We start from the raw sequence: 24,412 nt of genomic DNA, 5'->3' as shown, positions 1-24,412 counted from the left end.
TCCCTCTCACTTGTCCTTTTCTTTCTTACAGTTGCGGCTTACTTATTGCAGTAGTATTCATGGGTTTATCCCGCTTGGTTCGTTGTTATTTTTACGAGCGATAGTTTTGAATTCATATAGTATAGGCAGATCAGGCAAGTACATGAATGAAACAATTTAATGAGCTTTAAGGTGATACACTATAATACATTTCAAAACAGGATAATATGGATGCACTCAACTCAGATCAAAAGCTCTAATTAACTTGTACTTATCACACATACTAAATCTTAATAACCTTAAATACAATCATAAAATACAATTCATAGATTATCATTAAGCCATTTGGATACACGTGGCTATCAGTGAACACATCAGCACAATTACACTTTTAGTTTAACATGATCTTGTATCTATTCGGCCTCTTGGGCAAACAATTCTTAACACTGTCTCGGACATGTATCTAGTTGTAGGCTACTCTTACAGTTCGTTAAGTTCAGTCCAATTTAAACGTTCACACAGGAAATTCACTCTCTTCTTACAACTGGAATTAGTATTTCAAAAATCTACATTACCATTTCTGTCCTTGAACTCTTAAAATTTGTTCCCGCCTTGTCTAATCATCAAGGCCTTCAAATGTAATCGCTTTGGAGGATATCTTCCATAGATCTGTGCGAGTAGAATCTCCGAGGGAAACATTGGAGGTGGCACAGTAACTTCGCCTTGAATGGATGGCTCAATTTAGTCCCTCCGTCGTACGACAACATCACAGCTATCCTAGAACACAGACATAGCTTGGCCCAATACGAACGCTACGACGGACAAACTAAGTGCCTTCCACGACTGGCCAGGGACTTCCCTCCTACGACGAGCAGGACCACACCGAGAGATCAGGAATCCAGAAAAAAAAGAGATCTCGAATCTTCATGCTAGGCCTTTTTGTTTCATTTTCTCCTCTCGTTAAATCTCGATATTTGCAACACGCGCCAACTCGGTCACGTGTGTCCACATCAATCTTATTAGCTCCCTCTATTATTTTTCGCACGTGTGTCTGCCTCCTATTCCTGGAATACGCTTAGGTTTCCCTTTCCAATACTTTCATAATGCAGGTCGGTAAAAGTGACTTTTGAACCCTGACTCACAGGCTTTACTATTTCAGTGCAAGAGGCTGGTTTTCCAAACGGATTTTGCCAGCTTACATGGATTTCTATTATCAGGCCCACACTTAATACAGATTATATTTAAACACTTTATACAATTTATACAATTCCTTAAACTTTATCTTGACTTGCGTTTACAAACATTTTATTTTTTCTATTGCCAACGTTCGATGTTCTCTGCCTGAGTAGAATTAATGTTGTGACCTGAATATTTTAATATAAACCTTTTTAATGCTTATTCAGGACACAACAATAGAATAGGGCTATTTGGACTGAAAGAGGAGAAGAAGGTTCAGAATGTTAAATTTGGACTACTATAAATGGATGTTGGGAAGCTGTTGACATATTATTCAAGCTTTACAAAAAGTGGAAGAATAATGGATATGTTCAGTGTGCAGAAGTGCTCTACAGAAATATTTATAGAAGACACATACAGGACAGACCATCTTCCTCCTCTGTGCATCATCAAGAATTTTTAGAAAGTTCCATGGTTCACCACTCCAAAGATGAAAACAGCATTCTAAGGCTTTATAAACTGAGACTTGTAGCAGCTGGTTCAGTGAAAAGCAGCATCTTGATCAGCAAAGGATGCAAAGTTTTTCAAAGATGAGGAAGCAATTATGTGAAGAGAGATTTGATCCTATCTGGTGATTTGTGTATTATCAAGGGTAAGAAAAGGCATATTACGATCCTTTTTTGAGAGTGAAAAAAGCAGGACAGTTTAATAGCCTTGAAAATAACTAGGTTATCCTCACCCAATTGAAGACTATCATGAAAGTCATTGTTTAAGGTACTGAAATAGAAACTATGAATTGGGTTAGTCACTGAGAAAAGGCCATTTATATCATCATCAAATTCCTGCCATGTACCATCAACGGGTGTACAGGATATGATAGTAGTACATGAAAAAAATTACATCATTACTAACTTCCTATCTACAATTTTCCTCCAAATCAGTCTGTTACTTGTCAAGACTCCAACATTATCAGATCTTATATTTCTATCGTCTAAGACACTTTGTACCATATCAATCCACCTATATCTTGGTCTTCCTCTGGGTCGTTTTGCTGCCAACCTGGCAGAGAACACTTGTTTTGCTAATCTTTCTTTGCCCATTCTGTTTAAGTGACCATACCACCTGAGATTAGCTCTGCTAACGCATTCCTGGATGCTGACAATGTCAAGTTCTTTCCTAATATCCTCGTTTTTAATATGATATTGCCACTGATGCCATCTGTTCATGCCTATAATCTTTCTCAGGACTCTCATATCTGCGGTCTCTAGTCTTTGGTCAAGTGTTTTACTTCTGACCCAGCTCTCAGATCCATAAGTTAAAACTGGTTTGAACACTCTTGTATACAGCTAATTTAGTGTTCCAACTAATTTCTCTCTTATTCCATATGAATTTATTCAATTGACTTCCCACCATACCAGCTTTGCTGATTCTATTGTCTATTTCTATATTTAATTTACCATCTTCACTAAAAATTGTGCCTAAGTAGCTGAAATGTTTTACTTGTTCCACAGGTTCTCCATTCACAACACAGTTGACATTTTCAATGATTCTGCCTATTTTCATTGTCTTTGTCTTTTTATTGCTGACCTTCATACCATATCCATTACACTTGTAATAGATATGGTATGAAGAACTGGCCATTTATATATATAAGAGAAAGGGGATAGATGGCATAGAACAGAGCTCCACGACCTTCCTGTATTGGTGGGAGAAGTCTGAAGAGAGAAAGGACTATAAACTTCAGTTCTTCAAGAATAGCAACAGGTTATTTTGCTCTTGACCCCAGCCCACCCACCCACCCACCCACCCACCCACACACACACACACACACTACATTTATTTGTTTGCTACAGACCTTGTGATCTCTTGTGTGTGGGAGTGATACACACAAGAGGAGGGAGGGTTCTGGAAAGTTCTGATAAAACACACAGAACAAAAATGACATTAAAGCAATTGATATAACCACAAGAAAGAACACAAGTAGCCTTCATAACTCTGCTACTAGTATGTTCTTTCTTGTGGTTATATCAGTTACTTTAATATCATTTTGTTCTAGGCGTTTATCAGAACTTTCCAGACTTCTCCCTCATATATATATATCAGTAGTAATTCCAAAAAACAGATTTTATCTGTTTTTTGGAATTGTTTAAACAGATAAAATGTTTAAACAGATTTTATCATACAGATCTGAAAGTTGGGTTAGAAATAAAGCAATTGTCCAAAGACTAGAGATCACAGATATGAGTTCTGAGGTAAATAAATTAGGAAAGTCAGAGCCATCAATGGAAAAATCATTTGAAAAATCATGATATCATAAGGGAGTTTAACATTATTAGCATTCAAGAATATCTGAATAGAGATAATCTAATGTGATATGTTCAGTTAAACAAAATGGGAGTGGAAAGGATAGCAAAACAGGTGTGTAATGTCAAGGTACTGGGAAGAGCAAGATCTAATTGATTGATACTGTGATGTAGTATAGTACCTGAGAAGATTAAAATGCAAGATTTGACAAAAGTAATGACATGACAAATAACGTATTAATTTGGAAGAAAACTTTTTAAAGGAAGTTAGCAGTATGCAAACTTAATTATGAGTACTATTACAGGTTATAATGTCAGGAAATGATAGTGATGAAGCTCTTAGCATAAAACACTAGTGGTTCACACTTCTTTCTAAATACGAACATGCTTGACAACAAATTTCAGTCTTGCAGTGAAGATTCCAAAATTTCTTACTGCTTCAAAATGATTCAGATTATATATCAAGTCATTAATTTCACTGTTGCCATGTAGTCTTGGATAATTGTAATATGGTGCAGAGATGTTGTTAGATCTTTTATACAATGCATGCTTGCTTCTTCACTATCAAGTAAAGTAACTTCCTTGCATCGAGATAACGAACCAGAAGGAAAAATTGTTTGTTTTGGTGCAGCACTATCTTTATTGGAAACAGGATATCTGGATAGCATCATCATCAAATTTGTGATATGCACCCTCAGGGAGCATGCAGGATATTACAATAGTACTACATGAAAAAGTTACATCATTACTAACTTCCAATTGACAATTTTCCTCCAAATTAATCTATTACCTGTCAAGACTACAACATTATCAGATCTTATATTTCTGTCTTCTAAGGCAACTTTTACTGCATCAATCCACCTACATCTTGGACTTTCTCTGAATATTTTTCCTGCCAACCTGGCAAAGAACACTTGTTTTGCTATCCTTCCTCTTCCATTCTGTTTAAGTGATCATACCACCTGAGATTGGCTATACTAATACATTCCTGAATGGTGACAATGGCAAGTTCTTTCCTTCATTTTTAATATACTACTGTCATTGATGCCATATGTTCACACACCTTTCTCAGAACTCTGGTATCTGTGGTCTCTAGTCTTTGATCAAGTGTTTTATTTCTAAACCAGATCTCAGATCCAAAAGTTAAAATTGGTTTGAACACCATCTTGTATACAGCTAATATAAATGAATCAATTGACATCCTACCATATGAGCTTTACTAATTCTGTTGCTTATTTCCATAATTAATTTGCCATCTTCACTAAAAATTGTACCTAAATACATGAAATGTTTTACTTGCTCTATAGGTTAATGTTTCTGCCTACTTTCAACCTGTCTTTTTATTGTTGATTTTTGTACCAAATTTATTACAACGGTTATGCAATTTAGGCTGGAAATCTTGCAGACTTGCACTGGATTTATTTAGATTTATTTAATACATCTGCATAAATTAAAGAGCTCAGATTAACATCAACAATTTTGATATCACATTTAGTACTATTTTCCTTCATAATATGATCCATATAGATAATGAATGACAGTGGAGATAATGTATGTTACACACACACACCTGATTTTACATCAAACCGTCTTCCTGTACCTCCTTCAATTCTAATTGCTGACTTACAGCTCAAATAGTCAATGTACTGCTTGACATAATGACCCTTTTACACCATATAACTGCAGCATGTTGAAGGGTTTTCTTCTCTATACTTTGTCATATGCCTTTTCCAGACCTATGAAACTTAAATACAAATTCTTGTTATATTCCCAAGATTAACTATTTGCCTTAAAGTTGAAAATCTCAGCCTGACAACCTCAGTCTGGCCTTAATCCAGCTTGTTCTTCACCAAGTTTCCCTTCCACAATTTTTTTAGTCATTCCTCAAGTATACTTTATTCATCTTACTAGGAACATTCAGTAGGGAAATACTTCTGTAATTCTCACATTCAGTTTTATTTCGCTTTTCAGAGGGCCTCTGACCAGACCTTCTGAATTATGCAGTGCAGCCGCTGTAAAACTTTTATACCTCCATATTTGAGCATTTCTGGTTGAATATCATCTGCTCCAGGCTGCCCTTCCATATTTCATGTTTTTGATGGCTTTTTCTATCTTTGCTAAGTTCTTTAACTCTATTTAACTAAATAAGTATCTATTTAAACAAATTTCAAGTATGGATATATATTCCTAATTGCATTTCTGTTGAGTGTTTTCTACCATTGCTGACACTGTTTATTTCATTTGGAAATCTTTCAAAGTGATTACTTCAGAGATCTAGAATTTCTTTATCTTTGGTTTTCACGTCACCTTTATCATCTATGATTCCTTTTATGGTCCTCTTTCCTCCATTTCTAAGCATTTTCAATAGCCACCAGAATATTTTGCCACCTTCCTGATATTTATTTTCTATGTTCTTACTAAAGTCTTCCCATGACTTTTGTTTAGCTAGTTCTACACAGTGTTTTGTTTTCTTACATTTTTCTCTATATCCTCTAAGAGCACAAGTTAACTTACTTGCCAGGAACTTTCAATACACTTTCTTCTTATACTTAACTGCCTTGACTTAATCAACCATGGAGTTCTGATTTTTTTAATCCTTGCAGACTTCACCACATGCCTCTCTGGCTGAATCAATCAATGTTTTCTTCAGGGTTTGCAACTAAATCTCCAAGTTTTGGTTCTTGTTTTCGGACACTCATTTCTTTCTTGAATAATGTTTATGTACTTTAGTCTACAGTTCACCTATGAATGCTGATCAACTTTGATTCATTTTAAAACTTTCGTACATGTTCTTCTTTTCAATATGAAATTCAATTTTATCCCGTTCAAGACTAAATAGTGATTACTTCCAATTTCAAACCCTCTGTATACTTGTGTTGTGAACAGTGGTAAAACAGGAGGTACGAAATTGTCAAAGATGTATAACTGGAAGATTTCTATGTAACCTTTTAAGGAATGTGGAGAACTGAGAGGCTTTTAATCTAATGTCACCTTCTCATACTGAACCCTGTTAGTTAACTACCTGGATACTGAATGAATTTTGGATTTAGCTGAATAAATTGTACTGGCTTAAACCATAATGCAAAATGATGGTGTACAACATGACTCAATAATATATCTGGATATTGTATTTTATTTCTGCTTTGCCTCATAAAACCTTCACTACACATGAAACAGCAATCTTAAAGGTGACTAGTTGGTTTATACCAAATCATGAGAATAACAAACAGCATATTCTTCTTTCTTTTTATACGTTCCATCAATCTTATCTAGCACGTTATGCAGCATACACACAGTATCCAAATTTTATCTCAATTTCCACAAAATGATGATCAAAATAAAAATATTGGCTCCTTTCACCACCTATGTTATCTATTTGTACAAGGATAGAAAAATTCAAATTTCATTGTGGAGGAAAGAAGTTAAAGAGATAGTCTTGAAGAAGAAAGCATATTGAAAGTAGCAAGTAAGTGAGCATATGACCTGAGAGAATACAGAGAAAAATGGAAGAGTTATGCATATACATAGCTAAACAAAAGTTTGTAGGAAGACTTAGGTAAGAAAATACAGAAGAAATGCATCAAGAAGGTGGCAAAACATTTTAGAGGATATTGAAAGATGTTTAGGAGCTATTGCAGGAAAGACTTTTTTACAGAGTACTATAAAAGTTAAAAGTACTATAAAATATTATTATTATTATTATTATGTAACACCTCCAGGGAGTCCAAAGACTCATCAAGGGAGGGCACCTAACTCCACCAACCACAACTACCTTCATCATCTACACCAACACCATCTACCGCCAACAACCACCACTAGTATTTTTACAAATGATCACAAACATCCATGCCCATGGTGGGATTCGAACCCGCAGCCTTTTGGCTTGAGAGCGGATACTAACCACTCGGCCAACCAGGCCGGCATATACAGATGATAAGTGATAAAAAACTGAAGAGAAAGATATTTTGGAAGTCCGAAGTAATTACCTCGAAAGATTATAAAATGGGATAAGCAGTGACCAAACTATGATAGAAAATATTCCAAGGTGAATTCAATCAAAAGTACATATCAAATTTTTGATTGAAAAGGTCAGCAGAAAAGTGAAATGTGGAAAGGCAGCTGGAGCAGATAATATTCAACCAAAAATAATCAGATGTGAAAGTATAAAAGTTGTTTTTTTATACTGAGTGATCATAGTTCCCCATCTCTGAGAAACAATCGGTTTCTCAGCTGTTTGTAGATCTGAAAACACAAGGCACCATGAGAAAACTTTTCAAAATGCTACAATTATATGGGGTCAATAAGACAGTATACAAAGCAATATACACAGTGTAATAGCTGAATTTAGTAGTTAGAATTAAAGGATATCTGAGGTAATATCAGATATAAGATAAGGATGTGCATTATCTCCTCTCTTATCCATCACCTCTACATATCACATTATGAAGAAAAGTAGCATTAAACCAAAATTGGAGATATCAAACTTAGATGTTTGCTTTATGCAGATCATGCTATACTCCTAAACAAACTGAGTGCAAGAATCCAGGTTTCAGTAACTAAAGTGAATAACTGCTGTAACAAATTTAGCAAGAAAATCAGAAATAAAAAGGATATGAGAGAAAAATCGGACAAGTAAACATGGCATCGATAGCAGAATATTAAAAATGAAGATATCAGGAAAGAAATTTACCTTGTTAGCATTCAGGAATGTGTGGACAGAGCCAATCTAAGGTGGCACAATCACTTAAAATAGAATGGGAGAGGAAAGTTTAGTAACACAAAGATGCAAAGAAACGGCTCCAGTGAAACCAATGTCTAGGTGCCACAATATTAGTCTATGAAGACAGAAAAACAATTATGAAAGAAATATTATAATATAAGAAACTGGAAGATAAGAGTTAAATATTTATGAGTCATCCAGAGAAAAAGATCAACAGCTTAAGTGCAAGAAGAGATAAAAGAGAACATGTGGATGAGATGTGTAAATGGCAGATGGAGCAAAAGCTTATAAGGATAATAAAGTATGATATTACAAGACAAGAATCAGGAAAAATAATAAGAAAAGAAAGTCCAATAAGAAATAATTATGGCATAATATTAAAGAATTAGAAAGAAACAAGATAGAATATGTTAAAGAATTATTACATAGAGAAATTAATATAAACTTTAATGAATCAAAAATACCAAATGCAGAAAGAGAAAATCTATAAAATAATCATGAAAGAGATAAATAAAAGAAAAATACAACAAACAGCCAAAAAAAAAAAAAAAAAAATTAAAAAAAACAAAGCAGCAGAAATGAAGGTATAAAAATAATTGAAGAAATAGCAAGGAATAATTTTTGTTAAGTGTCAGAGGCAAAATATTCACAGGAATCATATTATAGAGAATGAATCAAGAAATTTATAAAATAAAATGAGAAAAGCAAGCAAAATTTAGAACAAACAGATCATAAATATATCAGAGAATGACTAAGAATAATTATTGAACACTACAGATTGACAACTCATTTATATATGATGTTTACAGACAGAAAAAGTGTGTGTGTGTGTGTGAGAGAGAGAGAGAATTATTTTCAGAACCCAGATGAGAAATCATTTTTCAACCATCTAATTATGAACTGTTATCTATCCTTGAAACTGAATTTGTATATGGATATTTAAATGTACTTTATTAATGAGTGTAAAGAAATTACTTTTTGTTGTTGTTTAGCAGGAGCAAGCTACAAACTAAATAATCTGATTTCATTTTTATTTTACTATCATTACTTTATTTTTCCAAGCTACTAAGGGTCTGAGATGTAGGGTGGTGGCCAACACTAGGCAACAAAAATTATCTACCACCTAAAGATGTTCACAAAAATCCATTCTACAGTGGGATATTTCAAATCCCACTGTAGAATGCAGTGTGATAGCATCTCTACTCTCCAACCAGTTGGCTGGAGAGTAGAGATGCTATCCACTGGACCAACCATTATAGCAAAAAGAATGATGAAATTAATTAATACATAACTGTTAATTATGCTACAATTGCCATAAGCAATTGTAAAATGAGCATCACATACCAGTGCTGGTTTTGCTTTTGATCTTGCAGCTTAGTTCCATCTATTTTTTTTTTCCCTCCCCATCCTGGCAGCTGATCAATGCACTCTTCTAATCTAGCTCTAGCCAGAAGCAGATGAAATGTTATGTAACTTGCTATATATAATTACACAGTATATTTACCCAGCATATAATTATACAGTATATTTAAAAAAAAGACAAACTTCTATAACAACATACTTTTTCATTTTCTATAAATGTCTTCTCCTTAAGCTTTTCACTTCCCGAAACAGATTTAATTTCTTCATCTTCATAAGTAGACTTATTATCATAGAAATCCCTTGCAATACCAAGATCAATGTCTTGTTTCCACAAAATCTCTATAAGATTCATGTCCTACAAAAAAACAGTAAGAATATAATATGTGGAAGAATATAACAATAGCTTTAAAGATAATAAGCCGAAAGGCTATTTTACCGGTGAATTTGTTAATTAAGAGGGAGATGTTAAATCCCATTTTATTTTATAACCGGGAACGAAACTCAGGTCGAAATTCATCGACATCCGTAGAGTTTCAATGCCGAAAAAACTATCGGCGGAACCAAGTGAAAATGTTCACTTGGTTCCGCCGATAGTTTTTACAACACTAGGGCAACTCCATGCAAAGGTGGAGCAAGCTCCCTCACTAACTTTAATATTCTTTCATAATGTAAAACTCAGCTCCTAAGAGATGTAAATATATTGTTTTACATTATGAGAATAGGTCATTACCCAGACAGGTTTCAACCTTTTTTGAGGTCTCATCAGTGAGTAGGTAGACCTGGAATATCAAGGTTTTAAGTGAACAGAAACTTACATGCCTCTGCTATTGAATTGTCGAAGTGGTGTACTATATAATGTTTAAATATTGTTAACTACAAAGATAATAAGCCAAAAGGCTATTTTACCAGCGAATTTGTTAATTAAGAGGGAGATGTTAAATCCCATTTTATTTTATAACCTGGTTATAAAATAAAATGGGATTTAACATCTCCCTCTTAAATAACAATAGCTTATTTAAGGTTATCTAATCAAAATGCAATTCATATAGTGAAATACAATAAATGTATTAATTATATAATACTGTATAATCAAATCACCAGAGACATGCATGAATTTTATACCATTCTTATGTCCTCCCAAAAACTTGGGATTTTCATGCCCCTTCTCACTGATGTTGAAACAATGATTTTTAAAATTTTTTCACTTACCTGATTAACTTACCCATCTTTCTTTACTTGTATAGAAAAATCTATGATAATTCACACCTAAAAGATGTTTATGTTATTTTTTTTTTCTCAGACAAGAGACAAATGCATGATACTTATAAGCTTGACCCATGAAGAGGTGCTGCTGTCTTTGTCCAGAAGCATTATGTTTTATTATTATTATAAAGATATGAGCAGGAAAATAGACCTGAAGAGTATGATAAATTGTAAAGATGATACCGGATGGGTGTTAAACTTGTCTGCTGTTCAAAGAGCATTCAAGCTTTTTTTTTAGCATTATTATTATTATATTATTATTATCAGAGACCTCCAGGGAGGCTATGAATCACCCTAAAGCAGATGTCATACCTTCCCTTAAATTCATTCACACTAGATAGCACTCACTACCCCGAAAGGCAAAACATTCCACTCACTGATTGCTCAGTGAGAGAAAAAAAAAACTAGCTCTTACCCCTTTCTTGATGGCAAACAAACTTAACTTCCATGGATGTCCACATGTTCTCTCCCCACCTTTCATATAACAAAAAATTTCATCAGATAATATCCTATAACACCCATTCAGAAGTTTAAAGACCTCTATCATATCACCAGTCTTTCTCCTGTTAACCAGAGTCTGCAATCCATATACTCACAATCTGTCCTCATAATCTAAATCCCATAATCTGGATATAATTTTTGTGATTCCTCTTTGCATCCTTTCCACAGCTTTTTTTTCCCATTGAAATCTCAGCAGACCAAATATGCACACAATAATCCAGGTGTGGTCTTATCAAGGCCTTATAAAGAGATAAAATGACTTTCTTATCTTTACATGTCAAGGTTTGCTTCAACATCACAATTATCATTTGAATTGTATTTGTAACTTTTGTATGTGATTTTTAAACTTCAAATTCCTATCCACCATTACACCAACATCCCTAGCCTCATCAGTTTCTTGTAGCATAACCCCACTAATATAATATGCAGCTGGAAATCTCATCATGCCAAAGTGCATAACTTTGGCATGACCTTACTAACATTAAAACTGGCAGCCATTTTCGTTTGCCCAAATTTCCAGCCTATTCAAATCATTTTGTAAATGCTTGATATCAGCAGTATCCCTGATTGCCCTGCTTATCTTTGCATCATCAGCAAACAATTGCACCTCTCCTATTAGACTCTTCCTAGTGTCATTGAAGTACAGATTGAATAACAACGGCCCAAGGACTGAATCCTGCAGTACACTACTGGCCACCTTAAATCTGGCAGATTCCCACCTACCATATAGTACTTTCTGTTATCTTTCTGTCAACCATCCCCTGATCCAAGTCAAGATTTTATATTCCAATCCCATATTCTCCAGTTTATGCAACAGCCTTTGGTTTGGTATCCTATCAAATGCATTAGCAAAATCCAATACTATCATAGTGTATTCATTCCCTTTATCCAACTCAGCCATAACATTGTTATAAAATATGAGCAAATTGCTAAAACATGACCTGCCTTCAACAAACCCATGCTACTCCTTGCAGAGTATAGCTTGTTTAATGAGTCATTTCTGTATGCAAGTTCTTACCAACTTCTCTAAAATATTCACTACTACTACACCAGAGATACTGATAGGTCAGTAGCTAGAAACATCAGTTTTTGCACCACCCTTGTACAATGGAACTATCATACATTTCTTCCATTTCTGAGCTGAAACTCAAGTAATATAAACATGTTAAAGACCTATCCAATTCTGCTGAACATTTCTTTAGCAAACGTGCTGATATTCCTTTAACTCTTCATTCAATACAGCAGTAGCACTATGTTATGTACACTGGCTGATATTTAAAGTGAGCACTCAATAACTGAACAGTCTCATTAGCTTCTGACACTAGAGTATCATCTGCATTCAGTAAAGTTATTCTTCTACATTCATTCCTTCTTTTGCTTGCAGCATAACAATAAAATTATTCTGGATTGCCTTTAGCCTGCATAGTCAATTTCTTTTCACACTCTCATTTAGCTTTCTGCACAATACTTATTACTTTTCTGATGTGTGTCTTATATATTTCACAACTCCTCTCATTCTTATTCTCAGGGCCGGCAGAAGCGGGCATGCAGGTGCCTGCAGGTGCCGCTACGATCGGGGCGCCGCTGCCAGGGAGCAGTTCATAAGTCAATTTTTAAGAAACAAAATTTTTAACATAAAAACAAAAAATTCTTAGAATGATCAATATTAAAATAAATAAGGCCGGATACACAGAATAAAAATTTTAAAAAAAATGTATATTACTGCCTCTTTGATCAGCCAGCTGTTTACAATTTGCAGCTAGAGCAGGCTTGACTGCAGAATGTTGTGTCTACTGCAATCTATCTAAAGTGAAATGATGAATGGTTTTTATGCGCAGAAACAAATTTTCATACAAAACATTTGTTTCTAGTTAACCAGTCATATGGTACGCATCTCAGTAGGCTACTGACAGTAGCACAGTGCCGACTATTATTTCGTCCCTGTGTCATGTTGTGTAATAATTTATTGTGGGTATAAAATAGAAATGGAATCAAAAATTTAAAAAAAGTTATTCGGTGCACAAAATAGTAAGCATCATCATGCTGCGAAAGAAGCAGATATTAGGAAACAAACTGGAGCTCTTAATAAATTTGTTAAGATATTAAAATATTCTGATGCAGATTGTAACCAACTCAATACATCAGAAATCAGAGTTGAAGAACCATGCACATCATCCAGTTTGCATGAAAGTACTATTGCAACTATTAAACAAGATAATTGAACATGATTTAAGTGAAAAATAGTTAGGATTTAGTCAACTGCAACAAGATTTAGTTGTAGATGACCAAGAAACTAACACATTACTAGTCTCTGTAAATTTAGAAGATCCAGGTGAATGGGGAAATACTGATGAAAAATTACGAGCTATTTTAATTGAAATGGGGCCTGTTCAAAAGAAAAATATAATATATCCCAGAGATACATATGGTCATAAATTTGGCGACACGTATTATAATAGAAAACTGGAAAATGAAAGCTCGTGCCAAGAACATGGCTCGTTTATTCCGAAACTTTAAATTCTGTTTTTTGCTTTTGTTGCAAACTTGTCGCACCTACTAAATCAACTGAATCACCTACTGAGTCTTGTAGAGGTTATAACGATTGGAGAAATGTAAGTACAACTTTACATAGACGTGAGACTAGTTTAACTCACATGAAAAATTTCTTTAAATGGAAGGAACTTGATAAAAATTGAAAAAAACAAAACTACTATTGATTTCCAGACTCAAAGCATGTATGAAATGGAAAAGAAACATTGGACGAGTGTTTAAGAATGCTTGATTGAAATTATAAAATTTCTTGGTAGCCAAAATTTAGCTTTTCACGGATCATCTGATAAATTATATGAAAGGACTAGCGGTAATGTTTTAAAATTAGTCGAACTGTTTGCTATGCTTCATCCCATTATGGAAACTCATGTTGAAAGGGCCCTACAACGAATACAACAGTTTACACTATTTGAGTAAAGACGGTCAAAATGAAATATTGGAAACTTTAAGTAACACAATCAAGGATACAATTTTATTATAAATTCGAAAATCTAAATATTATTCCATAATTTTAGACTGCACACCTGATGCAAGTAAAACAGAATAAATAACCATTATTATTCGCTTTGTTTCTTGTGACAATGGAATTGTCATGATCAGGAAAATGTTTTAGGTTTTGCAGATATATCAGATTCGAACAGACGTGGTTTATGTGCAACAATAATGGAACAACTGGAAAAATGGAACATTCCCATTGAAGACATGCGAGGTCAAGGGTATGAAAATGGGGCAAATATGAAAGGGGAAAAATATGAGCTCCAAAATTTGCTTTTGAACAAAAATCCTCAAGCGTGTTACGTGCCATGTGCTGCTCATACTCTAAATTTAAACATTAACGATGCAGCCAAAGTGAATGCAGACACAATTAGTTTCTTTGCAATTATTCAAGAAATATAAAATTTCTTTTCATGCTCTTACAAACGTTGGGCAATCCTTTTAAAGTTCGTAAAAAAACTAACATTGAAACAGCCATCAGAAACACAATGGGAAAGTAAAATTAATCCAATCTGCCCTCAACGATATCAGTTAGAAGAAATTTATGATGCACTTTTTGAAATTTTAAATAATGAAAATTTTAATAAAGAAACTCAGCATGAAGCACAAACATTATGTGCTAAAATAAAGGACTACAAATTTATTTGCTCTCTTATAACTTGGCATGATTTACTCAACAGAATAAACCCTGTGAATAAAATGCTTCAAGACAAAAAATATGAACGTTACACTTGCTTTAGTATCTATCGAAAACTTAAAAATATTCTTACAAGAGTATCGATCAGATACAAATTTTAAAGAAGTTCTAAAAACGGCAAAAGAACTGAGTGAAGAGGTGGATGGAGAACAAGAATTTAAAACTGGTACGGAAGTTCGACAATGAAAGAAGACACGACAATTTGACTACAAACATCATGACGAAATGCCACAATCGCCAGAAGATAAATTTAGAGTGAATGTGTTTTATACACTTATAGACGTTGCAATGTGTTCGTTAACAGAACATTTTGAACAACTAAAAACATATGATAATTTCAATTTCTTGTATAGATTATTACTACAAATTAATAATGAAGATTTACAAAAAAATTGTGACGATTTAGAGATTCTCTTGAAGGACTGCGACAATAAAGACGTAAATGCAATAGAACTATATGACGAGTTATGTGCTTTCCACGATATTTTTCAGAAGGATAATTTAAATATTCAAAAGCCCTTTCGATATTCTTAATTTTATTGTGTCCAATAATTTATCTTTCCCTAACTTTTCAATTGCTTTAAGAATACTATTAACCTTACCTGTTAGTGTAGCGAGCAGTGAATGTTCCTTTTCCAAGTTGAAATTGATTAAAACCTACTTAAGAACAAGTATGTCACAAAAAAGGCTTGTTAGTTTGGCGTTAATAGCTATTGAAATAATATATGTGCGGAATTAAACGTTAAGACCATTATTTCTAATTTTGTGAATATAAAATCAAAAACCTTGAAATTTTAATTAAAAAAAATTTAAAGTATATTTATGTAATTTAATTTATTTTCTGTAAATATGTCATTTTTTGAATACTTATATCAAATGTTCTAATTATTTCTGAATTATTTCTTATTTTCTCATCTATTTTGAGTTTCTTTTATTTTTCTAAAAGATAGTTCCACTTATAAAAATTATTAAAACATTTTTACAAGTTACTAAGAATTTAGTAACTTGTAAAATGCAAGAATTTTTTAAACTTTAGTTCAAATAAATTTTAACTTTAATTAAAATTCATTTTAATTTTATTAGCGATTCGGATCAGTGAGAAGGCTATAATCCCTGTATCATCATATTCAATGATTAAAGTGAAGTGGCGTTATCAAAATTTGCTTTAACTTTTGAGAATTTTTTGAATATTCTGGTTTTTAACGATTATCCTGCCTAGCCAACACCCCCGGTTCGCTACATTTAGCGAACCAACATGTGGCTGTTCTGTCAAAATTTATTTAAGAAATTTCAAATAATTAAAATTTTTATTATCGTAAAAGAACCACACTCTCCCGGATCGTTACAGGGGCGCTTAGATAGAAATTGCATGCAGGCGTCAAAGACCCTAGCACCGGCTCTGCTTATTCTCACAATATTCTTTCCAGATCAACATCTTCTTCTTCTTCTTGTATATCTGTTGCTTAATATGGCTGTACATCCATTTCACTCCCAACCTATTTATTTTTTGAACACTAGGGATGCAATCAGTTACCCCCCCCCATTTAAGCACTTTTTCAAAGATTCCCATGCATTGCTGATATTTTTCCCATTCAGTAACTGATACCATGGGACCAAAGATAATATTCTTTTAAGTTGATCATAATTTCCAGCTTTGTGGTTCAGCATGAAACCTGTTCTAATGGGAACATCAATATAATTGAATACTTCCCAAAAAAGCACGGCATGATCACTGTCACCAACTGGTGGTAAAATAGTCATATTCTTAACAGAGACCCTTTCTGACACTATGAACAAATCTAACACTCTTTAACCTTGAGTTGCTTTTCCACATGCTGCTTGAGAAAGTTGTCATGCAACAATTCAATAAATTCCTCTTCATTCTTATCATGAGATTTCTCTTGTACCCAATCAAATGTTTGGATAATTAAAGTCACCCATAAGGCTAAATTGGCAATCCATTTCTTTGTCCCTTGTAACTAAGCCTCCATGTCTGTAGCAACACCCCATAATATATTTCATTTTGTTAGCCTCTACTTCAACACCAAATAGCCTCATAAACTCAGCACTAAAACCAACCAATAAACTCAGCACTAAATGAGACATTGTTTTCTTGTGTTTCTACCCTAACTGAACTTAAGTCATCTGATATCATTAGTGGTACTCACCCTCCTCTCCTATTATGGTCATTTACTAGGGATAACAAGCACAATTTCTTCTCTTCCATGCTTTCACCCCTCTCTCACATTCATATATTTGCATAACTGGTAATTAGCTTACGGAATTAACAACGCATATGAAGGATATTAATTAAAGGCAACTTTAATGAATGACTTCTATATTTCGGCAACGTCACGTTGCCATCGTCAAGAACATAAGAATATGGTATGTGCGTGCAGGACCTAACAAAAGCAAATGAGGAAGAAGACAAGAAACTAATATTGTTCCTAAAGTCCTAATGGTGCCCTCTGGTGGGCTAATTTTGTTGTCTTGGCCATTGGGCTGAAGTTCTCATAATGTAAGTCTCCCAAATTACATTATGAGAACACCCAAATTTGTTGTGGTTTGGAACGGTTTTTAGAGCTGCTGATGATTCCTTCCTTGAATAATCTTTCATACTTAAACTTGCTGCAGTGTATTATTTTAGTTTTCTTCCAACGAATTCTATGGTGGGTGTCTAAGGCATGGTCTGCCAGCCCAGAGTGGCTGCACTGGTGAAACCGGATGTAGTCTTTGTGTTCTGAAATCCTGATATTTGCTGTCCTGCCTGTTTGGCCAAAGTAGGACAATTTGCAGCTGCAAGGGACCTGGTATACACCAGGTAGGTCTAGGGGAAGTGGTTGGTCTTTGGTAGAGCGGATAAGAGGTGCCCTGGATGTAGGGGATGGTGATAGATTTGGTGTAATCTTTATTGTGGAGGGGGGGTTGTGGTTTACTGGTTTTAGTATTTTTTTGGGGTTATAGCCATTGGCTAAGAAAGTGTTGAGGACGTAGTTTAGTTCAGTGGTTAGGGCCTTGTCATCTGAGCAGATTAATTTTGCCCTGTTATATAGTGTTTTTATAACCCTGTATTGTTGTGGGGGGGATTGCTGGTGAATGTATCTGGGGTCTACTAAAGGTTTGCAAATCTTTCATGGGTGGGAGCAACATTAAAAAAAAAAGCTCTCTAGTAGTGTTCCACCGACAAAGGAAGCCTGAATGAAAGTTGCATCTTGAGGTCTTATCTATTCAATGCCACTGTATCAATGTTAATTTTGATCTCCCTCAGTAAGATCAAAATTCTGAATAACACTATCAAAAATTTTCTTGAGAGAAAGTTGAAGCTGGTGACAAATTAAACTGATCAGGAATATGTTAGCTATATCTTTCAACAGTTTTACTCATTTGTATCATAACGATGGAGTGACAAGATGAGAATCATCAACTCATATTCCTCGATATTCACAAGGCTGAGGACTCGTAACTTTGTTTCACAATTCTCCTCCTCAATGTATCTGTAATGAATATCTCTTTAATCACAGTCTGGGAATTTTGTTCCTTATAATTTGGTCTATCCATCTTAGTTTAGTTCATCCTCTTCTTTTATCTTTCCAATTTACCATACCTAGTAATTAATTGCAATTGCATCCATCTTTAATGTAAGTCATCATGGGAAACCAGTTTGTGCAGCAGCTGATAAAAGGCAAAAAGTAGTAACTTCACTAAGAGATGGGAGGATAACCAGAAATAGCAGTCCTAGCAAAAAAAAAAAATAATAATAATTCTACTCAACATTAAGAATGACGTTTCAACATTTAATTTGAAAAACACAAATGTAAAAAAGGGGCACCAGAAATCCTACAGGAGGAAGTTAAGTAAAGTGTTAAAAACATGCATAATGGAAAAGCTGCTGGTGAAGATGAAGGCATGGTTGAACCTCTCAAAACAGGCAGGAAATTTACTAAATCTTTGCAAAACGTTTTACCTAGGTCTGAAGATTGATGCACCAGGAGCATAGAAAAATACTGCTATTATTCTAACATACAGAAAAAGAAAACTTTAAGAACTGTAGCCCATTATGGATGATATACGTTGCAAAATTTGGGACCTCACCAGAAGAACAAGAAAGCTTTAGCAAAGTGGATGAATATTCATGTTGTGCAGAAAATTACTGAATGCAATGAACACCAAACTCCCAATTATGCTAATTGGATTTACTCTAAGAATAGACCAACATGCTATCTAGGGTGCTGTTTTGATAGTCTTCACTGGCACCAGACATCTATCGCTTTGATGGCAGATGAAGCTGAAGTGGCTGTTACAGAGAATGTTTAGTTCCCAGAAAATAAAGGTTTCTAGTTTTTGTCCTCTCTTCATACATGTTGTGGCTGTGTGACTACCAGTCTCATGGGTATGCTGAAGATGGAGGTTTGAGGGTTCTACATGCTGCTGAAGGGGCTTCAAACTTCCAATATTTGGTACAGCAGTAATATGATTCCACATGCTTGCCACTAGAATGTGCAAAACAACTGAACTGAATGGAAAAGCATTAGGAGGTTTTCCAGACAGCAAGCAAACAATTCTGCTGCTACTTACTTTGGCAGGTCATTCATGAGAGGGGAGTGAGTAAAAGGTAAACTTATGTGCAGGAGGAACTATCAAAGCCACACAACAGACCTGAAACTGGATGTGCTCTCTCTCTCTTTCTGTGGGAGGCATGCCTGTGGGTCCTTCACTCCTCACTATGTTGCCCTAACTCTTTAACTCCTTAACATTAAACAAGATGAAAATCAAAATAAGAAATTGCAATGGTGCTGCAGATATATTATATATTATCTAAAAGTAATTTCTTTCAATTGGTGTCCGACTAATATTGGAAAGAAACTGGAAATATTTAAATAATACTCATGGTATGACCTAACCTATATAATCTGGAAATAACCTATTGGTTTTTAACACAAAATGGGTTACTAATCAGACAATGTTATATTAACTAAACCAATCCCAGAGAAAGGGGATAAAAGCCAACCATCCAACTATCATCCCATTACACTCACCTTAGTTCTACTGAAAATAATGGAGAACATCATCAATAATCAACTTCTCCACCACCTAAAAATCTGCTAGTTATGGACCACCAATATGGATTCCACCACTCTCAGTCCACAGCAGATCTCCTTGCCAACTCAGAAACTCAGGTTTTTCGTCCCTCAGAACAAACCAGCCCTGTGAACATTGACTTACAGTCCTAAGACACATATACTTAATCCCATATTAGGTGGGCTCAACCCCCTCCCAAAGGGATGGGAGGAGTAAGAGGGGGGGGGATCCCATACGAATAAATAAATATTTTCTTTGTATTCTGGACTACACACGACATGTAGCAAGGGGAATTTAAGCCATTTATGCCTCAGAGGTGACAATTATCTTTACTTTTAAAGTCCAGTAATAGGCGTTATCAAATTTCGCTTTGGAAATGGAATAAAAAATATAAAAAAATTGAGCACATCAAAAAATCACGATCAAGTTGATTTACCCGTGTTTTATTTTTTTATTTATTTTTAATCCGTTCCAAAAGAACAATTTCCATAAGTGATATCATTACTTGTCCCATGAAATAAAATGTAATTTCAAATGAAACATTATGCAATCTTGAATTAAGAAGGCTCGATAGACAAAAGATAGTATATCAGTTTTACATGGTAGGTCATATACAGGATATTGAATGAGACTTGCATTCGAAATATCACGGAAACAAGAAACTATTTAAAAAATAAAAATATTACCATATAAATTGAAGAGCATGCATAAAACCAACCCAAGTTGCAAAATAAAACATTACCTTCATTAGCGTATCATTTCTTTGGTAGGTTTTTAAGTAAGAGCGCACTCTGCAATGTACTTGAATGCCAATCTTCATAACTGCAGCAGTATTTCATACTCCATAATTTATTACTAAATTCATGGTATATTTTGTTGTTGTCGTGGGATCAAAGGCGCTAATTTTTAGAAGACATGATAATTCTTCACATCCCCAACAACAACAACAAACAATCTTATATAGCTTTATACATACGAAAAAGATTCCTAATGAAAATTTTCAGGCAGAATGGAAAGCCTGTTTATGACACTACAAGTAAACTAGTCAAAGGTTATCACTGATGCACTAGTTTGCTAACGTACGCAATCACGAAAAGTAAATAAACAATGATAACTATACCTAAATGTCTTTTAGAATCTTCCAAAAAAGTCTATGATGCGGTGCTTTCCGAAAATATAAATATTAAATAAATCTGAAGAAGAGTTGTGACACACAACTATGATAATACGACAAACGAAATGCGGCGGCTACTGCACGAAACCTGGCATGCACGTTATCACAAGTATGAAGATCATTAAAGAAACCCATGCACACTGTTGTATATCACGGCTATCGAGCTGAGATAAGGAAATTATCTGGCACTGTCGACATCGAGGACGTGGTATAATATATGTGTTTTTAAAATTACATTACACAAAAAAAAAACTTAACATATACATAAACGTACTACAGCCAAAAAAAAAAAAAAAAAGTGGGAGGGGGATAAAAAAAAGAAAAAATAAATTAACTAAAGTACACATCTCAAAAAAAAAAAAAAAAAAGCAATCACATTAACTACACTGATCGTTTTACTCACACACGTTCTACAAACGTCCGGTTGCGCTTGTTAGAGTAATATACATTGAAATTAAAAACAGCGTATGAGATAGCTCTTTTACGCACACTTCTCTGTCAGTGGAATTTCGAAATAATTCCTGCGATTATAGCGAGATAAGGCACGTTTGGCAGCCTACATGGGCAAGACAAATTTAAGTTAAATTGTTATAAAAATCTTTCGTTTGTGGTATATACTTCATAATATATCGTTGCAAAATTTAAAAATGACGGCTAAAAGTCTTTCAAAAGGTGACTGATGATTAGGGTTTGTCGGTTTTTAAAAATCGGTTTTTTTGGAATAAATTTGTAAAATTCGAAAACCGGTTTTTAAATTTAAAAAACGGGTTTTAGATACTAGAATTAATATGTAGAAATTAATTATTTATTTAATTAAAACGTTAACATTTTGACTTGAAACCGATGTATATGTATGTTACAAGTGAAGAATCGGAAGATGACGTAGAGTGCGAAGATGACTATGGAGAGGATTTTTTAAATTCTCTTGATCTAGATAACGACTGTGGATTCCCTATGTTGTCTGACAATTACAAACAATCAATTTCCCAAATTAGAAAATTTTGCAATTTTTTTAGAAAATCTCCCGAAAGAGATAATCCTTCTGAATTATGGAAAACAAGAAAAAGGGAAGGAATTAAGTCTGATTCTTGACTACCAAACGACATGGAATAGTTTAGAGGTCATGATTGAAAGATTTATAACATTAAAAGAACGTGTTGTTTTAGCTTTGAATGATACTGGGGCTTCTCATATGCGAAATGAAGCAATATCCTAAAATCATAGAGCTTCTTAAAGTGTTGTGACTAGTACGTCTAGCAGATGAGGCCTTAGGACGGCGAGATGCCAATTTATTAACAAGTGAAGGCATATTTGAATTTCTGCTTAATGAACTAAAAAAATTTAAAAATTCAAATTAGTTCCGAATTATTAAATGCTTTAGAAGTACGAATTCAATAAGAAAGAAGACAAGCTGGATTGATAACCCTTTTGCTATATTTGCAAAATCCACAAAACATTTCAACAAAAAAAATCTAGTGTATTTCCACTAGCTTTAAAACTCGATATTATTAAGTTATCTGGGAAAATATTGTCTATAATATATCCAAATTCTTGTAGGGAAACAGATTCCGATGATGAATATATCGGAGAAACTATTAATCAGAGCAATGCTCTAAAAGAAGCCACGGAATAATCAATTCATAGTTTCTTGAGGAACCTGAAAAAATAATATCAAATCCGAAGACACTGAAGGCCGAATTTTCAGTATTTGAAGCAACCAATAAAAGAACAAAGAATTTAGATTTATTATTTGATGCCCTGAAAACGATAAAACCAAGTTCAGTAGTCAGTGAAAGAGTATTTTCTATTTCAGGCAATTTTGTATCTAGAATAAGAACAAGAGTAAGTAATCGTTCAGTGGACATTTTATGTTTCTGGAAATCATATTTCCTGAAGAAAAATACTAAATGAAATAAAAATTTATATTTTGCACAGATTTTATTTATTTTAGTTTTTTTATTTGGTTTTGTATGGAGTATATTTTATTTTGTTATATTTTTGTAGTTCCATAAATATTAAATACATTGAAACATTTTCAAATAAGTATAAATATTTTTTACTGTTAAACCAGTTTTTGTATAAACCCTACTGGTGATTTATGGTGTGCACAGGAGAGCGTCTGGAAGGAGAGAGAAAAAAGAAAAAGAAACCAAACAAATTAACTAAAGTACTAAGATAAATAACGTACATATCAGATTAGGTAAATAATCATTGCAGTTAAACACATTCCACAAACGTTCGTAATTAAAAACCATATCAGAGTCGTAATTCAAGTGTCGCAATGATGATATCAGCCTTGTCCAAAAACAACGAAGCGAGAGAATCGACATACACAAATACAGGAAACAATAAATAAATATATAACTGTTCTTTAAATATACAGAATAACTCTATCTTCCATTTGATCATACATTTATTTTTTTTAATTAATAGTTTCTCTGATGTTATAATCGGTTCATTCAGGAAACTACACTTAATTAAAATATGATGAACTTACGGAGAACATCATAATTAACAATGGTTATATTCCATGTTCAGTTAGTAAATCGACACAACATGCGGATGATATTTTAAGTGCAGTCTTCATTATTGATGCGGTATGCAAAAAGTGCTTTGTACCCACTTTTCCTCTATGCCGAAGCTTTCTATCGAAGTTTAGCACACGCAACCGAGAATAACACCTTGGCTTTTATTGCGCTGAGTTAGAATGTATTATTTTCTGCAGCATCTTTGAACGTAGCCGTCACAGGATATGTATAACTTCTTTTTTTTCTTGTCTTAGTCTGCAAGGCATTGAGCTTGTCTTTCATGGTGTGGAAAGGTACAAACTTGTGTATTTCGACATTTATGTATTCCTCTTTTGCCCAATTTCTTACTACCTAGACTGCCTTCACATGCATAGTATATTTTGTAGTTCGGTGATGTTTGATAATGTTTGCTTTCTCTGCACTATTCCGCCTTGCAGCCCTCTTAACATAAGAAACAGACTGCATTTTCCCAATAACATTCATCTTTTTGATTAATGTAATATCTTAGTTCTTGTGTTAACAATTTACTTACTAGTCATGGAATATAACCATTGTTAATTATGATGTTCTCCGTGGGTTTAAACT

At 34.0% G+C, this 24,412-nt stretch overlaps 1 protein-coding gene across 2 annotated transcripts in view; it reads right to left on the bottom strand.

The window, feature by feature from the left end:
- The window catches only part of cnc (NFE2 like bZIP transcription factor cap-n-collar), a 154,642-nt gene extending 133,272 nt beyond the window's left edge, over positions 1-21,370 (bottom strand). The window contains exons 1-2 of one of the 2 annotated variants that reach the window (XM_090412962.1): positions 21,246-21,370; positions 9,740-9,895 (exon numbers count right to left, since the gene is read on the bottom strand). In XM_090412962.1, the coding sequence (XP_090269088.1) occupies positions 9,740-9,892 (153 nt within the window). In that variant the 5' untranslated portion in view covers positions 9,893-9,895; positions 21,246-21,370. Of the gene's footprint in view, positions 1-9,739; positions 9,896-20,867; positions 21,162-21,245 lie in introns of those variants that run through there. The other variant, XM_090412961.1, reaches the window with a different exon arrangement.
- Between the last annotated feature and the right edge of the window lie 3,042 nt (positions 21,371-24,412).

Source organism: Typopeltis vanoorti, chromosome 23 (assembly GCF_054136105.1).
Source record: "Typopeltis vanoorti isolate ZY-2024b chromosome 23, IOZ_Tvanoo_1.0, whole genome shotgun sequence".
Lineage (NCBI taxonomy): Eukaryota > Metazoa > Arthropoda > Arachnida > Uropygi > Thelyphonidae > Typopeltis > Typopeltis vanoorti.
The sequence above is the reverse complement of the archived record's forward strand: the minus strand, read 5'-3'. Positions and strand labels throughout refer to the sequence as shown.